Genomic DNA, 20,529 nt, shown 5'->3' with positions numbered 1-20,529 from the left:
AATAATTTATACCAACTCATGCCCCTGCTCCCTCCACCTCGTGTGCCAATCACAGTTTGGTGAAACTGGGGGATTGGGGATTAGACTAGATGCCCCCTGCACAGCCTTCTAACCCTATGATTCTAGGATTCTATGAAATCCAAGAATGAGACCCTAAAGGTGACATCTGAAATCCATCTCTAAAAGATGCAATTATATGGCAATGCCAGCAATAAGGCAAAGGATTTCTTTAAAGTCTATGTTCACAGAATTGGTAGCATAAATAATGGTCTAGCCATGAAAATTCTCTGGCTATTTTACTGTACTAACTATTGTGATGAACTCATTTGGTATTCATGTGACTCAGTATGAGTTCCACTGGAATCAGTAGCAATTAAGTGGACCTTTATTTGTACTTTTTAACTAAAGGCAATCAAACCACCAAACTTCCCTGGCTGTTGTTCTGTATTTCTCAAGTAAACACACCATACCCTTCATTGAAAAGTAATCAGATCAAGGAAAGGATAAAAATTACTACAAAACATGTCTTATATTTTCTTCTTTATTCAGGAGAGTACAATGGTGAGCAAATGAAAAGGTTCCACATCTCTTTCAGCTCAGTAGGTTTATGCTTCTTTTGTCTCCGTTCATGGAGACAGTAACTGTTGGAGGGACAATCATATGTAACAACTACTGAGGATCTTGCCTTGTACATTTTACAGCTGGATTGCCAAAGAATAAAATAATTGCATCATCATAGACCCATGTAAAACACACAGATTATCTCAGGCAACAGGTGTTTTAGAGTAAAAAAGATGACATTCTAGAGCTACATGCAGCTAATCACACAGGTGTACAGTAGATGTCACATACTTCTGCAGACACAAACTTAAATTCATTCACGGCATATGGCACAGTCTTTTACTCCTGATAAGATTTCACCAGAATCCACATGAGGAGCACAGTTATGAGGACAATCATGAAGTTGAGGAAAAGCTCTTGCGTGGATCGGTCCATTTTCAGGAATGATCAGGGGAAGCACGGAGGCTAACAGTTGAAGCAAAGGGAAACCCTCAGGGAATCCTCCAAGAGTATCCTTGAGATCAGCCTCCAGGTCAGAGTCTCGCCTGAAAAAAACACACCAACAGAACAGACATATGAAGCTAGGAAGCCTAACAGCTAAATATATTACTAAAAGTAAATGTTATTTCTATTGCTAAAAGTTAGTGTGCTGCAGAAGTTAAAAAGCAAAGAGTATCTCTACCAGCTTATCACCTTCTTTGATTTCCACCATTTGAGAAAACATGTTCTCAGTGTCACCCCCAAAATACATCTCACATAACAAACAATCCTTGGAAGTCAGCTCTGACTTGCACAGTTTTTTTTTTTTAACTTCTGCCATATTCTTTTCAAGTGATACTTACTGCAAACATATTACTATTAAAATTACTAACATTCAAATATTTGTTATTGTATCATTATTTTAAAATAAGGTAGCTAGAAATTTTTCTCTGATATTCAATTCTTAAACTCTATAATATTTACATCTCTCTCTCTCTCTCTCTCTCTTCATTCCCTTAGTTTTACTTTAATACTGCAAGTATATCTTGGAAAAATCACTAAATTCAGTCTTTCTTTGCAATGCTTGGAAGAGAAAACAGGATTTTTGTTATGACTAAAAAGGGAGAGGCAGGGTTATACAGTTTTGTTTCTGAAAAACATCAAAATTCATGGGCTAATGCTAGTAGATTAAATAGGATTTTCTCTGAACTTTTCTGACGCTCCTGCATTTCAAGTGGCTACAGTTCTCTTAAGTAGTCATGCCTCTTGAAATATATTCCAAAACTTTTAATCAGCTATTGTTTTTGTGTGATTCACTTTAATCACAGAAAGTCCAGATTTGTGTATGTTTCTCAGGACACACATGGAGAAGTGATAACATTTGTGACAAGTATCCTGCTACCTAATCCTATTTGTATGCTGTGTAATAAAATGAAAACTTCTTTAAAAAATAAAAAGAGAAATAAGCTCTGGGCAAAAAAAGAAATGCAGCCATGCAAACAAACTCTTAAAGGAGAAGCCAGATTAGAAAGTAACAGCTATGATGAAAACAAGAGCAAGTTCAGTATCATACCATAATGAAGACAGAAGGCTTTCACTGGAAATTGTCTTAGTTTACTAATGAAATATTAAAAGCTCAATATGTGGTAATGCAGTTATACAAATTCCCGTGTCCTCATGTTGCTCTAGCAGCTTCATATTTTATTTGTACAAAGGAAAAGTAGATCTAAAAAGTAGCCCATAATTTACCTGAAGAGGATAAATGAAACGGTATTACAGCTTCTGGAACCCTAGGTCAGATATTATTTCTTCCTCAGCTTCTGCCTATCTCCCAGTGCAGTCTGGATTCCCAGTCACTGTGTTGGAACTAAAGTAGTCAGAGGGAGGAGAGCAACAAGTGTATTGGCAACAAAAGTGATGACATCACCAACAAAATATTTTAAAAAGGCTATGCTGGGCCTCAGGATTCAGTTAGGGCTATTTATGCATTTGGGCATATGGATGGATTTACATATGACCATTTCATTTCTTCCTCTGATGAGTTGCTTTAATGTTAAAGACATGTACAAACCATTGGAACCAACTGGATTTTACAAATGTTTCTTTTGTGCTTCAAATGCACCAGTTAATATCTTCATCCGTAATGTAAAAAAGGGTGTTTGAAATACTCCATATTCATTTTCTGAATCTGTACACGACACTTTCCAGTCTTTAGAAACTGAACAAAGTCCAGACTACATCGTTTACTTTACAAGCACAGGCACCTGTTGCTGCCTTACATAGTTATTATAGTCTCTACAACTTCTCATGTTCTTACACATTCAGTCTAAGAGAGACAGCTAGAGCAAAATATTTTTGCACTTGGATATGTAGTAATTAAATCAAATAATATTTACTGGACATAAGGGTTTGGGAATAAATTAAAGTATTTGAAAATCATGGTCAGTTGCATTAGCCATGCCCCATTAACTGCCTCTCCTGCACTCTGCCTATTAGCCCATTTCCCCGGGGACTTCTCTAACATTCCAACCCCTTGAGCTACTTGAAAGAGTTGCCAGTAAAAAAATTGCGATAAAATATTTTCTCACCAAATGTGGAATTTCTCCCCCTAAATTACACTGCTCTGGAGGCCAACCAACTTATATTGCCCACCTTACCTTAGCTTTGTTCCTTGGCAGTCGTAAAAATGGACACACATCAACAAAAAATATTATTAAAATACAGAAAAGCATTTTTCTCAAATAAACACATTTGAAAGAGACTATAACAGTATGCCATAATACAGAATTAGGTCAAGATTCTACCATCCTCACTCCATTGGGCCAAATTCAGACATCTCAATTACACTGAATATCTTACTCTACAAATATTTCTATCAAGTCAATGCGACCACTATTGAATAAAGAGCTACCCAACATGAGCCAGGGTATCAGAATCTGGTTCAAGTTAGGAAGGATATTCAAATCGGTCCCTTACAATTATTTCCAAAAACTACATACTGTGGATTATACAAATTATTTACAAATTCATATGACAGTTGTGCATTTAAATTTATAACCTTAATGTTTCACTAACTTTTTGCATTTAATAGCTACTGACTCCCAGTTTGTACTCCATAATTTACTGACATTATTTCAGAACAAGTAATATAGTTCCATCCAAGTCACACAACTAACCACCAGCCCAGCCCATAGGAGAGGACGGGGGAATATGAGATACCCAAGCTGCAGTTCCCACATGGCACCAGAGGGAAATGTAGAACTGACTCAAAATGAAACATTTCAGGACACTTCAACAAACTGAAATATTTTGATTAGCGTCAAACCAGCCCAAAACAACATATTTAATTTTGGTTTTCCCAAAGAGAAAAATTGAAATTGAAAAATTTTGGTGAAATTGAAATTTTCCCATGGAAAATTTTTATTTGCCAGAAACTATATTTTCCATCAAAAATCATTATGATGGTAAAAGCAACTCTAGTCACCACTCTCATCTCCACATCTATGCAGCTCACTATGCCCGAAATTCCTTTCCTGATTTGGCCTTCTATCCTTTCTGCTTTAAACCACAGTTCCTCTAAAATCTCTATAAAACCTAGCCCTCTCTTCCTTCAGGTGTTAATGAAACACACAATATTATAAATGTGGAACTAACCAGTCACATGCTAAACATCACCACTTCTTTTGCATCCCTTCCTTTATTTCTATAGTGTCTAAATAGGATCAGATCCTTCACTCTTACTTGTGTGGTGTAGGATCTTACTCAGTGAGCTTTCGCTGGGACTGCTTATGGAATAAACTACTAATCAATGCAAATAAGGTTGACAGAATCTGATTTTAAGGTCCAATCCTGCAATCAGAGGCACACAAGTCAAGGCTTATGCCTGCATGGAATCCTATTGTGGTCAATACAAAGGCCCACTCATGCAGCTCTGCTAGCAAGATTGGGGCTTTACATTGTAAACTTTCCAGAGCAGGGATCTTGCTCGTATATATGATTGTCTAGAACGTATCGGGCATACTTTTTGGCACTATAGAAAATATAATTCAATAACACTCTAATTAGGGCTTTCTGTTTTATATGTTCATCAAGGCAGAAGGAATTTATTTTTCCTCCTGCAATGGACAACGTTGAGACAACTCATTTGACAGAACTTTTTATATCGCCACAAGACACAGCTGGCAAAGGAAGAACATTTTTGAGTGGCAGATACAGTCCATAGTAACTTTAGAAGAGACAAACTACTGTATTACATTTATATTTTGCGCCATCTGACAGGATACCTACAAGGCTTGCAAAAAGACCTTAAGCTTAATGAGCGCCATGTTAGATATTATTAAGATGGAGGACATTCATTGACTTGAACTGTGAAAGAAAAAATCAAGCAATGTTTGGCACTTTTTTGACTTATGTATGCCACAGCTTAGAGTCTACAGTCTAAAATCGCCAAAGGGTGAACCTCTGAGCCATCTCACTAAGCTATATCCTTGCTCTTTATGAAGTGTGAAAGACCTTAAAGGCAGTAGCAAAAGAGGATGCTTTATTTAATCTAGTGAGTTAACCTCATTTAATGACAAAGGGAAAGAAGAAGGAAGGCAAAGGATGAAGTAAATTATTATATTTTAAATACTAGTCCTGGGTTTTGGTGATGTACTAAATAGTTCTTTTATTGGCCATTTGATTTTCTTTTGACAGATTTGGTTGTTCTAACATTTCACATACACCCTGCCAAAGTTCTCTCCTCATGCCTTACATATTCAAACTTAAGGCTCTGGTCTATATTTAAAGTTGCTGTGTCTGTCTCAAATTCTTTCTAGACTACACATCAAGTACCATGCAATCCTTCCAAGTAATTCTTATATAACGAGGCTGCATTCATTGTTGCAAGGGGGACTGTCTTAAGATTTTTTAATAAAATCTCATTAATAGTTTTTTTTAAATGTCAGTGTCTGGGCAATGGTGGCCTTGGAATCTCTGTTCTTAGTGTAACAGAAGCATATTGCCAAAAGATCCACTTGAAAAAATGACCTCTTACTATACACACAAAGGTAAACATGAAGCAGTTGTAAGGTACATAAATCACTGGTGTGTATGTTGCATATAGTTACCATGTTTGGGTATAAGCGCATAAAAATACTCACCAAGTTAGATTACTCAGCATATTAACAATCGGCAATAGGTCTCTGAATTTGCTTTGACAATTAAAAGTCATTCTAAGCTGACAGCCCCACATTATTGAAAAGCCACCGTGTCAATAAGATAAAATAAAGTTTACGTACTTCATAATGTATTGACTGGTCCATTTGATTCCATTACGTAGCCTCAAACCTGTAAGCCTCACAATTAGGGCCCAATCCTGCTCCCACTGAAGTCAATAACAAAACTCCAAAAGAAACACGAGCAGGCCCTTAGTGTTTGCCACTCACCCTCTCTCTCCTTCAGGAAGCTACTCAAAAATCCTCTCGGTGCATGAGGCATTACAGTTTCAAAGACCACAGTCCACTCGATGATGTCCCTTCTCTTGTGTATAGCTGTTTGGTTGTGACCTGTACTGCTAGGGCCAGGCCCCGTCCCTGTGGAATTTAGGAGTAAGTGGCAAGGTGATGTGGTCAGAGTGGCGGGAGGGGAGGCAGCAGTAATTTTAACAGACTGGAGGAGATGAGGGTGAAAAGCAGAGAGCCTCAGAGTAGGAGGTTACAGCAGAAATGACCAAGGCATGGACAAGCCATGACTCAATATATGTCCTACTCTTGTAAACCAAGTGGTCACCAGGCCATTCACTTACGTTCTATACCAGCCATGCCTAAGGCATTAATACTCCCCATCTGGGAGAAAAACCCCACTCCATCTTCATAATGTAACTCTCCTGCAAGGTGCCCACCATTTCCCCTGTAAACAGGCATTGCAACATTAAGATTCAGACTCCAGAATAATAACTAAGCACAACTACACCAACTGATTTTTTTCTTTATCAGGAAAACTTATGTGCCACCAGTTAAGAGAACAGAAAGAAATCCCTAGAAATATTTCTAAGGTGCCACCAATATGTTATCTTGTCCCCCTTCAATCAAGTTAAAAAGAACTAAATGACATGACAAGAATGAGAAGCACATATTGCCTCACCTTCAGCTGTAGCTAACTCTCTTGCCTCAAGGAAATTTGAGACAGTGGATAGCGTTTAGGAGATTAAATACCAGAGGAAGAGGCTTCCCCTGCTGTGGAAAGTCTAGTCAAAAATATGTATTTTACAAGATCTCAGTTTGAATGTTGTGAAGCTACATATATCCAGCAGAACTGAATTCCAGGGCACAGAAACCCGCCCTCATCTCACTTTAGGTGGGGGAATAAACCGGAAATAATGTCTCTGATAGCTGGGTTTCAGAGCTTTCAAGGTTTCATAGATCATGATCAACTCATAAATTTTACCCTGGACGGTAACTCGCAGTTAGCAGAGTGAACAGAAAACTGCCATGAGATGCTCTCCCTGTGCTTCCTGGCATCATAGGGGCATGCTGAATGCTGCATTGTTTGAAGCTGTTGACAGGCACTCAGAGTTAACTCTTAGAAAAGCAAGTTTCAGTAGTCCAGATTTAAGGGACCAAGGCACGGATTACTGGGATGAGGTCTGCATCCAGGAAAAATGGTTGCAATTGTCTTGACATGGTCTAGTCAATGGTGGTTACTTGGAACATGGGCTTACGAGGAACAATCTCAGCAATTGTACAATGGCCACCAACAGTAGGCAGGGCAGGAGTGCCCATTACATGTTATCATCAACTATTTGGTGCTATTTCACTAGAAGAAGTGGGGGCTGAGTGTCAAGAGACCCTGAGTTCTAATCCTGGTTCCACCAGCTAATTGTAGGTTTGGGTCACCTCTTGGCCTCGGTTTCCACACCTTTACAATTGTCACACTAATACCTATCCCCCAGCACTAGTCAATATCTGTAAAGCATTTTGAATAGGTAAAGTGTTCTGGAAATGCTAAGCATTATTTTTAAGCTCTGATTTATTAAAGCATTTTCATGAACAAAGTTAAAAAACTTGGTAGATTTCACTATTAGCACTTGAAGCTAGTAATGCCTCACAGGCAGATACATTTGCATTGTTATTATTTACAAATAACTGGAATCATCATAGAATCATAGAATATCAGGAATGATATTCCTTGGAATGGACCTCAGGAGGTCATCTAGTCCAACTCCCTGCTCAAAGCAGGACCTAATCCCAACTAAATCATCCCAGCCAGTGCTTTGTCGAGCTTGACCTTAAAAACCTCTAAGGAAGGAGATTCCATCACCTCCCTAGGTAACCCATTCCAGTGCTTCACCACCCTCCTAGTGAAAAAGTTTTTCCTAATATCCAACCTAAACCTCCCCCACTGCAACTTGAGACCATTACTCCTTGTTCTGTCATCTGGTACCACTGAGAACAGTCTAGATCCATCCTCTTTGGACCCCCCTTTCAGGTAGATGAAAGCAGCTATCAAATCCCCCCTTATTCTTCAATTCTGCAGACTAAACAATCCCAGTTCCCTCAGCCTCTCCAGCTCCAGCCCCCTAATCATTTTTGTTGCCCTCTGCTGGACTCTTTCCAATTTTTCCACATCCTTCTTGTAGTGTGGGGCCCTAAACTGGACACAGTACTCCAGGTGAGGCCTCACCAATGTCGAATAGAGGGGAACGATCACGTCCCTCGATCTGCTGGCAATGCCCCTACTTATACAACCCAAAATGCCGTTAGCCTTCTTGGCAAAAAGGGCACACTGTTGACTCATATCCAGCTTCTCGTCCACTGTAACCACTAGGTCCTTTTCTGCAGAACTGCTGCCTAGCCACGCGGTCCCTAGTCTGTAACAGTGCATGGGATTCTTCCATCCTAAGTGCAGGACTCTGCACTTGTCCTTGTTAAACCTCATCAGGTTTCTTTTGTCCCAATCCTCTAATTTGTCTAGGTCCCTCTGTATCCTATCCCTACCCTCCAGCGTATCTACCACTCCTCCCAGTTTAGTGTCATCTGCAAACTTGCTGAGAGTGCAGTCCACGCCATCCTCCAGATCATTAATGAAGATATTGAACAAAACCGGCCCCAGGACCGACCCTTGGGGTACTCCACTTGAAACCGGCTGCCAACTAGACATGGAGCCGTTGATCATTACCCGTTGAGCCCGACAATCTAGCCAGCTTTCTATCCACCTTATAGTCCATATAGGAATGGTGTGGGTATGGGTGTGTGTACGCACATAAGTAAAATTTGGAACTAAAATGGTCTTATTTGCTAAGACCTTACACAGCAAGTTTTCACTCAAAAAGTAAATACACCTCTACCCCGATATAACGCTGTCCTTGGGAGCCAAAAAATCTTACTGTGTTATAGGTGAAACCGCATTATATCGAACTTGCTTTGATCTGCCGGAGTGCGCAGCTCCCCCCCCCCCCCCCCGAGCACTGCTTTACCGCGTTATATCCGAATTCGTGTTATATCGGGTCGCATTATATCGGGATAGAGGTGTAAAAAGCAAATTAGTGGAAATGCTCTAAGACCTTTAAAGGATGCTTGTATGGGGATCACCAAAGTACAGAACAGGATTTTTGAGAACCCACCCAATGGGGTGTACTCCACGGGCAGCGGCATATTATCGCCTAGGCCGAGAAGGCCTAGGCCTAGGGTGGCAAATTTGCAGGGGTGGCAAATTTAAGCACCCACGGAGAAGCTCCCCTGCTCTAGCTCTCCTCCTCCGCGAGCGCGTCGCCGCGTCCTGTTTCTCTCCTCTCCCTCCCAGCGCTTGGCAGGAAGAGCCGGGGGCGGGGATTTGGGGAAGGGATCTAATAGGGGCAGGGAGGGGTGGAGTTGGGGCGGGACTTTGGGGAAAAGGTTGGAATGGGGGCGAGAAAAGGGTGGAGTCGGAGCGGGGTCAGGGGCGGGCAGGGCGACAATTATTTCAGGGCCTACGGGCGGCAAAATCATTAACCCGCCACTGTCCACGGGTTGAGGGAGAAATAGCAAATTCCAACATTCACTAAGAGCAAAGGCAGGGGAGGGAAGGAGTTGTCTTTCTCCCTCATCGATCGCATGCGTCCTTGGCACCAGCCCTGCTCTGGCTACCACCAAGAGCTGGTCATAAAACCAACATTTTTCTCATGAGAAACTTCAGGTGAAAAATCTAGGTTCAAAATTTTTTGGAATTCGTTCAGGAAGTTCTGAACCAATTTGTAAGGAAAATGTTTGTTTAGAATCAACATTTTTAAACAGAACAATTTTTATTTCATTTAAACTCAGAATGTCATTTCATTTTTCAGTTTTAAGAAGAAATAACTTTTAAAGTCAAAATAATTTAATTGAGTATGAGGCCAGAAGGGGCCATTAGATCATCTAGTTTGACCTCCTCTATACATAGACCATTAATTTTCACCCCGACACCCCCATATTGAGCCTAGAGTTTTTAGTTAGATTAAAACATTTCAGTCCTCACGAGACTAAACTGGGTGCCACAAGCAGAGAGTGGGAGAGAGCAAAGCACCACGAAAGAAATGAAAATTGTCATTTCCAATCAACACTTCATCATAACATGTTGTTTTGCGTTATTTTTTTTAAACTGAAAAACCAAAAGGAATCAACATTTTAAGTCAAAACGAAAAATCATTGTTTCGTTTAGAAAAGTCAGTTCCAAATGAAACTTTCAGTTTTGAGATTTTCCATGAGAAAAATATTTTTTTTTAATCAGAATTGACATTTTCCTGTGAAACATGTTGATTTCAACTTTCTGCACAAAGTTGTTTGACCAGCTCTACTGACAGGCAAGGCTGAGGCTGCTCCTCTGCCCCTCAATCCCCAATCTCATGAGCCTCACCTCTGGGAGGGGCAGCAGTGCTGCTGCCTCTGGGCAGAGTACTCAGAGGACAGTGGGGAGTGGGAAGGAAGAGAAGCACTTGCAGCACAACCCACCCCCAGCTCACTCCAGCAGCCAAAGCCATAGGCACCAACTCCATGGTTGCTCTGGGGCTCAAGCACTCACCGAAAAAAGATAGCGGATGCTCAGCAGCCACCAGCCACAGCTGTTCGGTGGGGCCGCTGATCAGCTGTTTGGCTGCTGGTGGGAGGCGCTCGGGGGAGGGAGGAGAGCAGCAAGCTGCAGGTGGGATGGGGTCTCAGCGAAGGGGGCGGACTGGGACGGGAAGAGGCAGAATGAGAGTGGGCCTCGGGGGAGGGGACAGAACAGGGGAGGGAAGAGGTGGAGCAAGGGCGAGGCCTCAGGGGAAGGGGTGGAATGGGGGTGGAGCCCCCACAGGGAAAAATAAAAGCACCTGTGGCCATAGCACCCCTTCATCATCATTGCAATAGCATCTCCATTCCCCAGTGATACTATAGGACAGATCCTCCACCAGCGTTCTGACCCAAGATCTATCATTCCCCAGCATTAGCTGTCCCCTCCTGAGGACCTTCTACCTTCTTTCAGCACCAGCATCCCCTCACCTATGGTTTCTTATCATGATCCATAAGCTTTTACAGCTGCAAAGGATTGTGGGATATAATTGATCGTAAGATTAAACAGGATTGAGAACCACTGATAGCATATTTTAGAAGTCAAATATACAAAATACTGGTCTTTAAAATTCTGTAGATAGCCTGTTTCATTCTCTACTATACACTAGTTGGAATCTAAATATTATGTACCAAGTCTTGTAGTCCTTGGTTTTCATGGACATTTTTACTAAATAAGGACTACAAGATTTGTCCCAGAAGTTGTAATAGTTCACAGATTCATAGATTCCAAGGCCAGAAGGGATACTGTGATCATCTAGTCTGACCTCCTATATAAGGAAAGAAGAGGCAGTTAGTTGGATTTAACTTCCAATTTTTAAAATATGTCTTTTTGTCTTTGAGGAAAATAGAAAGAAGGATAAACTCTAGTAAGTCTAGTAAATAGGCAGGCCAAAAGGGAATTTGAAGAGCAACTAGCAAAAAACCCAAAGCTAGCAGCAACGATTTTCTAAGTACATCAGAAACAGGAAGCTGGATAAACAATCAATGGGGTGACAGGACAATCAAAATGCTAAAGGAGCACTCCAGGAAGATAAGGTCAGTGCAGAGAAACTAAATGAATTCTTTGCATCAGTCTTCACGGCTGAGGATGTGAGGGAGATTCCCACACCTGAGCCATTCTTTTTAAGTGACAAATCTGAGGAACTGTCCCACATTGAGGTATCACTAGAGGAGGTTTGGAACAATTTGATAAATTAAACAGTAATAAGTCACCAGGACCAGATGTTATTCACCCAAGAGTTCTGAAGGAACTCAAATATGAAATTGCAGAACTACTAATTGTGGTATGTAACCTATCATTTAAATCAGCTTCTGTACCAGATGACTGGAGGATAGCTAATGTGATGCCAACTTTTTTAAAAGGCTCCAGAGGCAGTCCTGGCAATTACAGGCCAGTAAGCTTGACTTCAATACCAAGCAATTTGGTTGAAACTAAAGTAAAGGACAGAATTATCAGACATGTTGATGAATGTGATATGTTGGGGAAGAGTCAATAAGGCTTTTGTAAAGGGAAATCATGCCTCCCCAATCTACTAGAATTCTTTGAAGGGGTCAACAAACATGTGGACAAAGCTAATATAGGATATAGTGTACTTAGATTTTCAGAAAGCCTTCAACAAAGTCCCTCACCAAAGTCTCTTAAGCAAAGTAAGCAGTCATGGGATCAGAGGGAAGGTCCTCTCATGGAACAGTAACTGGTTAAAAGATTGGAAACAAAGGATAGGAATAAATGGTCAGTTTTCATAGTGGAGCGAGTAAATAGTGGTGTGCTCCAAGGGTCTCTTCTGGGACCAGTGCTGTTCATAAATGATCTGAAAAAAAGAATAAACAATGAGGTGGCAAAATTTGCAGATGATACAAAATTACTCAAGATAGTTAAGTACAAAGCTGATTGTGAACAGGTACAAAGGGATTTCACAAAACTGGGTGATTGTGCAACAAAATGGCAAACGAAATTCAGTGTTGATAAATGCAAAGTAAAGCACACTGGAAAACATAAGCCCAACTATACATACAAAATGATGGGGTCTAAATTAAATATTGCCACTAAAGAAAGAGATCTTGGAGTCATTGTGGATAGTTCTCTGAAAACATCCACTCAATGTGCAACAGCAGTCAAAAAAGTGAAGAGAATGTTAGGAACCATTAGGAAAGGAATAGATAACAAGACAGAAAATATTATAATGCCACTATATAAATCCATGGTATGCCCACATTTCATAATTCGTCCAGGTGGCCTGAAGACGCTCCAACTTCTCACAGACGTTCTCATGCATTTGCATTGCAGCAGGCAGTGGAATGCTGCTCACAGCCATTATTAATCTGACTCAGTGCCTCCCGTCAGCCATAATAAAGAATTAAAGCAGTAAAGAGCTGCACAGAGGGTGCCACTTGTGGTGCACAACAGGAAGAAATGTAATTGATCCCACAAAGCCCATGAACTACAGTACATAGTTCTTCAGAGCCATCTACTGCCACCTTCTCTATTAACGACTTACATATATACCAACACCTCATGTGTAAAGCACTTCTTTAGCACCCCGAGAACTAGACTAGTCCATTTTGAGTCCAGAAGATACCTTACCTAGGGCTGCCTCAAACTAAAAAGTGCAAATTCCCTAGGCACAATTACTTCAATTACTGTAATGATAAAGATCAACCCAACAGCTTCTAAACCTGTCCTTAGGGCTGTGCAGTACTGGGGTATAAAGGTATCAAAATAATTGCGTTCACCTCTGCACTGTCCTCCTGCTGGGCATGTGCATTTGCCCCCACGCCTCCTGTTTGCAGGCTGTGATGTCTGCTCAGCCACGAAGGGAAGGAAGGAGCTAGCTGGTTCATTACAACAATATAGGCACCATTAGCCATTCTACTGTAAAGTTCTTTGTCTCTGTTCTAGATTCTGGCTCTGCCCTGTGTAGCTGAAAGCGTGCCGGCAGTTCTTTCCCCACCCTCTGAAGCAGGGGTGGGCAAACTATGGCCTGGGGGCCACATCCGGCCCTCCAGATGTTTTAATCTGGCCCTCGAGCTCCCACCAGGGAGCGGGGTCGGGGGCTTGCAGAGGTGAAAGTAAGCCGGTACGCTCCGGTACGACATACCAGCAAGAGTCAGTGCACCGTACCGGGGTGGCCCGGCTTCCCCAGGTGGCAATTTAAAGGGCCTGGGGCTCCCACGAGCGGCTGGAGCCCCAGGCCCTTTAAATTGCCACCAGAGCCCCGCTGCTGGAGCCCTGGGATAGCAGCAGTGGGGCTCTGGGGGCTATTTAAAGGGCCCATGGATCCCGCTGCCTCTACGGCCCCGACCCTTTAAATAGCCCCCGGAGCCCTGCTGCCGCAGCCCTGGGGTAGCAGCGGCAGCCAGGGGCTCTGGCAGTGGTTTAAAGGGCCCGGGGCAGTAGAGGCAGTGGGAGCCCTGGGCCCTTTAAATAGCCCCCAGAGCCCCACTGCCGCTGCTACCCCAGGACTCTGGCAGCAGGGCTCCGGGGGCTATTTAAAGGGTCGGGGCCGTAGAGGCAGCGGGAATTTGCCTACGGAATTTGCACTTTTTAGTTTGAGGCAGCCCTAGGTAAGGTATCCTCTGGACTCAAAATGGACTAGCCTAGTCCTTGGGGTGCTAAAGAAGTGCTTTACACATGAGGTGTTGGTATACATGTAAGTCGTTAATAGAGAAGGTGGCAGTAGATGGCTCTGAAGAACTATGTACCGTAGTTCATGGGCTTTGTGGGATCAATTACATTTCTTCCTGTTGTGCACCACAAGTGGCACCCTCTGTGCAGCTCTTTACTGCTTTAATTCTTTATTATGGCTGACGGGAGGCACTGAGTCAGATTAATAATGGCTGCGAGCAGCATTTCACTGCCTGCTGCAATGCAAATACATGAGAACGTCTGTGAGAAGTTGGAGCATCTTCAGGCCACCTGGACGAATTATGAAGTGGCTCAGAGGCTGGACAAAGACAGCATGGCAATCAGAGTGGCTCCACTGCCCACAGAAGTGGGTGGACTACTGCCTCGTTTGTCAGCACTTACAGTTAGCAGATGGTGAGAAAGGCAGATGCAACCATAGTCTTAGATGCTTTAGAAAAATATTTGTGCCTAAAAATATAGATAGTATGTGAGATTCCCTGGAGTGCTTACCTACAACTTGTGATAAACAGAGCACACTACCAAATACCAGAGGGGCCAGTATATGTCACAACCCTCACTGAAGTGGGGTTAATTACAGTATTATTATTACATTGCCTTTTCAATTACCAGGCCAGATACTCAGCTGGTATAGATGGGTATAGCTCCAGAGAAATCAGCAAAGATCATAATTTATATTACGAGCCCAAACCAAGTGGGAAATTACCTCAGTACCTGCAGTATTCAGTTAATAGATTTGAGCCAGTCTGGAGAGTTTTGCTACAAATAATGCCGTATTTCTGTTGTTTTGTTTTTTAACTGCCTACATACAGTATTTCCCTGATGGACTGAAATGGATTTTTTTGAGCAACAGTAACAAGTAACCATAGCAACACAGAAGCCAAATAAATGAGAGAAATATGAAATGCAATAGCAAACATGACTTTAAATGTAAGCAGCCATGTTTCAGTCAGCTACATTTATCATCCGTTCATAGTTATAGGCCTGCCTCATGTTCCTTAGCCCACTAAGAGTATGTCTACACTGTAAAATCTCCACAGCACTGAGTATCAGAGCCTGGGTCAGCTGACTCAGGTTTGCAGGGCTCAGGCTGCGGGGCTAAAAATTGCAGTGCAGACATTCAAGCCTGGGCAGGAGACCGGGCTCTGAGACCCTCCCCCCTCACAGGGGTCTCACAGCCTGGGCTCCAGCCCAAGCCTGAACATCTACATTGAACTTTTATGGCACTGGCCAGCTGTAGCCATGCAGCAGGACTTTTATCCCAGTGTAGACATACCCTAAGGGCCTCATCCTGCTCCCACTAAGGTCAGTTTTTACCACAGACTTTAATTGGAGCACGAGCAGGCCCTAATTATAACTAGTGGCATTGTATCATGTTCGTTACGTAACATGAAGTAGGCTCAGGTTCTAGTGGTATGAAGGAAAGCAAGGATGGAGCTGAGCTTAGCTCAGCAGTCACTCTCCTCCCTCTGCCATCCTTCAAGTGTTTAGATACACCCAGAGATAAAATCATGGGGGGAGGGTGCATTTTAATGCTTGTCTAGTGTCGTAGTTCATTTATGCCGAGTGAGGTCCATGAAGTCTGAAATGAAACATGCTGCCCCAAATGATGTGAACTGAAGATTTGTATTTAAATATTAAAATAAACAATCCTCTTCTCTCTGTGCGTTATTATCAGCTAACAAATTAATGTGGTTTGCAGACAGTGCTTAGATAGTAGAGATTGGCCAGGGCAAAAATTATAGATTAAAACACACCGGGGCACAGTCTCTTGCCACAGATAATGGGTCTGCACTGAACTTTAGGGGATGTTGAAAACGGAACCCAGATACAAATTTTGCAAATGGCCTCAAATTTTACAATATGCCAAACCAAAATTTCAGCTCTAAACTTTCCCTCTGCTCCTGTCCTTTGATCGTGGTGTGGGGGAGGGGGGACTTTCCACAATCCAAATCTACCCTCGGGTTGCATTTACCCTCTCCAGTCCATTTCCCAGGGTTTCGCACCTTTTAACTCCTCTGTTGATGCTTTGGGGATGAGTGAAACAAGACACAAAATTATACTGGGGGATGATGACAGCCCTTGGTGCTTATTATTAATGCAGGTGAGAGGCAGTTTACAAGAGAGCTGTGGTGCTCATAACATGCATTAGGGAAATGAGAATCCCAGCAGACTGGGGCAATGCTATTAGCATCGCCACAAGAGAGCAGCTGTTTACAATCAATGAAATATTTATAAAATAAACTCCTGGATTTTGATTAGGATTTTTAATAAGATGTCACTTCCTCTGATTGATGCAGCATTGGAAAGGCATAAGGTCAGACTCTTGCAGGAAAGGCTGACTAAGAAGGAAAGCATATTGCGTTCAGCTCTCTTTTATTATTATTTGTATCGCCCTAGTGCCAAGGAGCTCTAGTCATGGACCTGGACCCTCTTGTTGTAGACTCTGTACAAACACAGAACTGGCAACGGTGACACAGAGTTCCTAGAAAATACATACTGGACACCATCAGACTTCATCAATATGCTTAAAAGGACAGACAAAAAGTGAACACTGAACCAGGTATACATTAAGGGCTTGATTGTTCCTGGCCCTTGTACAATTGTGCAGATAGAAGATAGTAAAAAGAGCCTTTATTTCCCCTGAAGTTGGCTGCAGATTGCTCCATCCTGGCAAGTCTAGGGTTCCAGCTGCTTCAAAGGGAACAGGGAGGGCAGGGTGTGAAAAATACAATCAGCCAAATTTGCCTTCTTTAAACTACAATGTGCAGTTCACACAAACAAACAATGGGCCAGTCAAAAGAGCTATGCTAATTTATACTAGCTGAGGAACTGGCGGTGCCCTCCTCCCCCCACCCAGTGCTTCCATCTTTTCTCAGGAATACCTGTCAGAGATGGACGTAGGTAGAAATCTATATATAACTTCATGTGGGAGTAATTCACTAACCTCTGATGCACAGAGAGCATGGGAAGATTTATGGAAACATGTATAGTTCCACTAAGGAGAGGTAAGGGAGCGTGTGCATAGATTGCAAAAAGGTACAGCTGGACTGAAAATAAACCTGAACATAATGATGATTATTGTTAGTAGTTACACAAAAGAGACAATATCCTAAATAAGGAAATCATGGAGCAACTGGGATAATGATACACCCTATTTTGGATCCTAATCCCTAATGAGACTCAGCAGGGGCATCAGCATCCATCCGGGCAGACCCCTTTCCAAATATAAGGACTTCCTAAGCAGAGTGATGCAAGGAAAGAACAGAAGTAACAGTGCATTAAGGAAGATGAAAGACAAGAGGAAGTCAATGTATTTTTCAGACAATGATCTAGTACATTCCCTCCCCTAACAGGAAAATAATATAGTAAATACAACTATATAAATAAAAATGTTAGCTATCCAACAATTGCCACATTCTTAATTTGGAGCGCCCTCCTCTGCTCTGTGTGTAAATCTTAAATTAGGCATGTTTGGGGTTAACCTCATTTTGGTTTGTGGTTATAGAAGTTCTACAAAGAGTTACCAGTACCCAAGCTTGCCAAAGGATGAATTCTCCATCACTTGGAGATATTAAATCAAGATTTTGTAACTTGCTAAAGGAGATGTTCTAGCTCAGCCAAATGCTACTGGGCTTGATTCAGAAATCATAGGGTGAAATTCTATGGCCTGTGTTATGCAGGAGATCCAACTAGATGATCAGCTTCCATATGAGGAGAGATTAATAAGACTGGGACTTTTCAGTTTGGAAAAGAGATGACTAAGGGGGCATATGATAGAGATCTATAAAATATGACTGGTGAGGAGAAAGTAAATTAGAAAGTGTTATTTACTCCTTCTCATAACACAAGAACTAGGGATCAACAAATGAAATTAATAGGAAACAGGTTTAAAACAAACAAAAGGAAGTATTTCTTCACACAACACACAGTCAACCTGTGGAACTTTTTGCCAGAGGATGTTGCGAAGGCCAAGACTATAACAGGGTTCAAAAAAGAACTAGATAAGTTCCTGAAGGATAGGTCCCTCAAAGGTTATTATCCAGAATGGGCAGGGATGGTGTCTCTAGCCTCTGTTTGCCAGAAGCTGGGAATGGGCAACAGGGGATGGATCACTTGATGATGATTACCAGTTCTGTTCATTCCCTCTGGGGCACCTGGCATTGACCACTGTCGGAAGACAAGATACTGGGCTAGATGGACTTTTGGTCTGACTCAGTATGGCCGCTCTTATGTTTCCTGAGAAATCTAAAATTATCAATACAGCAAAAGTTCAGATTTAGTGTGATTTTTATTTGTGATGTGCTAAAACAGAATAGCCTTCTTCTAAGTCCTGATCCAAAGCTCACTGTCATTCCATTGACTTCAATGGGTTTTGGATTAAGTCTTTATTCAGTTTGTCACTTGTGCCTTACCTGCTCTTACAAACTCTGGATGGGTCTAGGTGCCAAAAGTCACCAAATAAGTGGATAAAAACTTTCAGTTTTACTCTTCATAGTTGCAAAATCTTTGGAACAGTTTCAGTAAAACATCAAAAAGGCAGAAAGAATAAAGCTTTGAAATGCTGCGCCTATAATTAAATGATATTTTAGTGTTTTGTTTTTTAAATACAGCAAAGTTATTTGTTTTTACAGAGCCTTAAGTTAACAATATATCTATGACCTGATTTTCAAAGGCTCTGAATACCCATGGAGATCAACCTATAACTTTTTCCATATGGTAAATGACTCTCGGCAGCCCTCTGCTTAAATACTGTTCATGGATAATAAAACCATTGCACCAGGTCAAATTTCTTCCTAGACTCTTCAGAAGAAAATATGAGAAAACTGTATTGTATTAAAAAAACACCTAGTTTTATGGTTGTTTCTTGCTTAACCTACCTGTGTGAGTAAAACTTTGTGGTCTGGGTTGATGAGAGCCAGTGTGAGCAATGTGGTGACTAGGTTCTGACTTTAGAAACTCTGAATCCACACCTTGCAAAGAGATGGCTATTGAAGGACAGTCATCTGGGTTCTAACCTTACACTGGAATCAGCATCGCATCTGCTCTGCAACCAATATATGCATTGAACATATCTTTGAAGGAGATTGTAGGCAGAAATACATTGTATAGGCTTCTGTGCCAAAGCTGTGTGAGCCCAGGACTCTCAGGTTTCAGCTTAGTGACAACTTTGTAAGACTTCTGGGGCACAGACCATGTCTTCCTCCCTGGAACGCACCTAAATACACTTGCACTGAATGGATAATAAATAATGTGAAGGGTTGGGTCAAACCTCTTTGAAACTGGGAGGTGTAACCAATGATCTTCATTGAAGATTGCCATTAAGCTCCTTAATATAATCATGTAGCTGAAAGAAAGTGGCCTTCACCCAAAACACGGGCCATATTAGATATTACAACTAGGCAGTATCTTTGGGGCCCACTGAATTAAATTTATGAATGTTTTACATACAATTGTGTTTTATTCCATCGGAGGAGGGAGGGAGGAGTGTTACCACAGCTTCTCGCTAAAAAACAGTGGTGGGTGATTAATGAAAGTCACTGAGACTAAACAGCTCTAGAGGGGTACCACCGCCTGTGGAGGCTTGTATATACTGGTTCAAACTGGGTTTTCCAGAGACTCAAACAAAGAAATGGCTTTTGGCATAAAAAGGCTGAGTCTGAACTGACACAGGGCGTTCTTTCTAAACCAGCAAACAGACATGAACTTTCGTCATAGGGGGCCTGTTGGCATGTGCCTCCTCACATGCACCCCTCTATGGCCTCAGGGAAGCCCTGCAAGTGGCCCCTCACCTCTGGTTCCCTCTTGATTCTTCAGATAAACTCAGTACCGCTTTCAGAGCATATAAACGGCCCTTTTTGTGGTGTTAATTAATTACTAAAAGTCCCACTACCAGAATCCAAAATCCATCTAGCACAAACCAAACAGTACATTCATTTCAACAGTCCAGCACCAAGTATAGCTCCAGCATCTCTCACAACTTCTCACCCCAGCTCCCAGCACAACCCCAGGGTCTCTCACCGTGCTTCATCCCAGCACCCGGGGATGGTTCCAGCATCTCTCACCACATCTAACTCCAGCTGGGGTGTTTCTCTGCCCTGTTTCCCTTCCAGGTAGAATTCCAGCTCTTGCCTGGAGACATCAGCGGACTCACTCCTCATCATTCCCCAGCCTCCAGCCCTCTGGATTCAGCTTTCCAGCTCAGAAAGCCAGCAGGCATCTTCCTCTGCTGTTCTCAGCCTTCAGCCCTTTCCAGCCATCACTCTCTGGCCTGAGGAATTTTGTAGTTGATTGACTGACTGC

General features: G+C 42.1%; 1 protein-coding gene across 3 annotated transcripts; it reads right to left on the bottom strand.

Annotated features, from left to right (window-relative positions):
* Positions 1-523: 523 nt before the first annotated feature.
* SLN (sarcolipin) lies at positions 524-20,266 on the bottom strand. 3 transcript variants are annotated; one of them, XR_010597850.1, is made up of 3 exons: positions 20,248-20,266; positions 2,290-2,407; positions 524-1,106 (listed from the first exon to the last, which is right to left on the bottom strand). XR_010597850.1 is itself a non-coding variant. In XM_005289967.4 (2 exons), the coding sequence occupies exon 2, from the start codon at positions 994-996 to the stop codon at positions 901-903; it is 96 nt and encodes a 31-aa protein (XP_005290024.1). In that variant the 5' UTR covers positions 997-1,106; positions 2,290-2,413; the 3' UTR covers positions 524-900. The 3 variants fall into 3 exon arrangements, 1 of the variants encoding a protein (XP_005290024.1); XR_010597849.1 differs by lacking the exon at positions 20,248-20,266 and adding an exon at positions 5,967-5,985; XM_005289967.4 differs by lacking the exon at positions 20,248-20,266 and having other exon boundaries at positions 2,290-2,413.
* Positions 20,267-20,529: the final 263 nt, after the last annotated feature.

This window comes from Chrysemys picta, chromosome 1, assembly GCF_011386835.1.
Source record: "Chrysemys picta bellii isolate R12L10 chromosome 1, ASM1138683v2, whole genome shotgun sequence".
Taxonomy (NCBI): domain Eukaryota; kingdom Metazoa; phylum Chordata; order Testudines; family Emydidae; genus Chrysemys; species Chrysemys picta.
Note: the sequence above shows the minus strand (reverse complement) of the source record. Positions and strands in the feature narration are given on the sequence as shown.

What these genes read in the sequence shown, in the direction of transcription:
- SLN (XM_005289967.4), bottom strand. Translation starts at nt 996, where the DNA reads ATGGACCGATCCACGCAAGAGCTTTTCCTCAACTTCATGATTGTCCTC.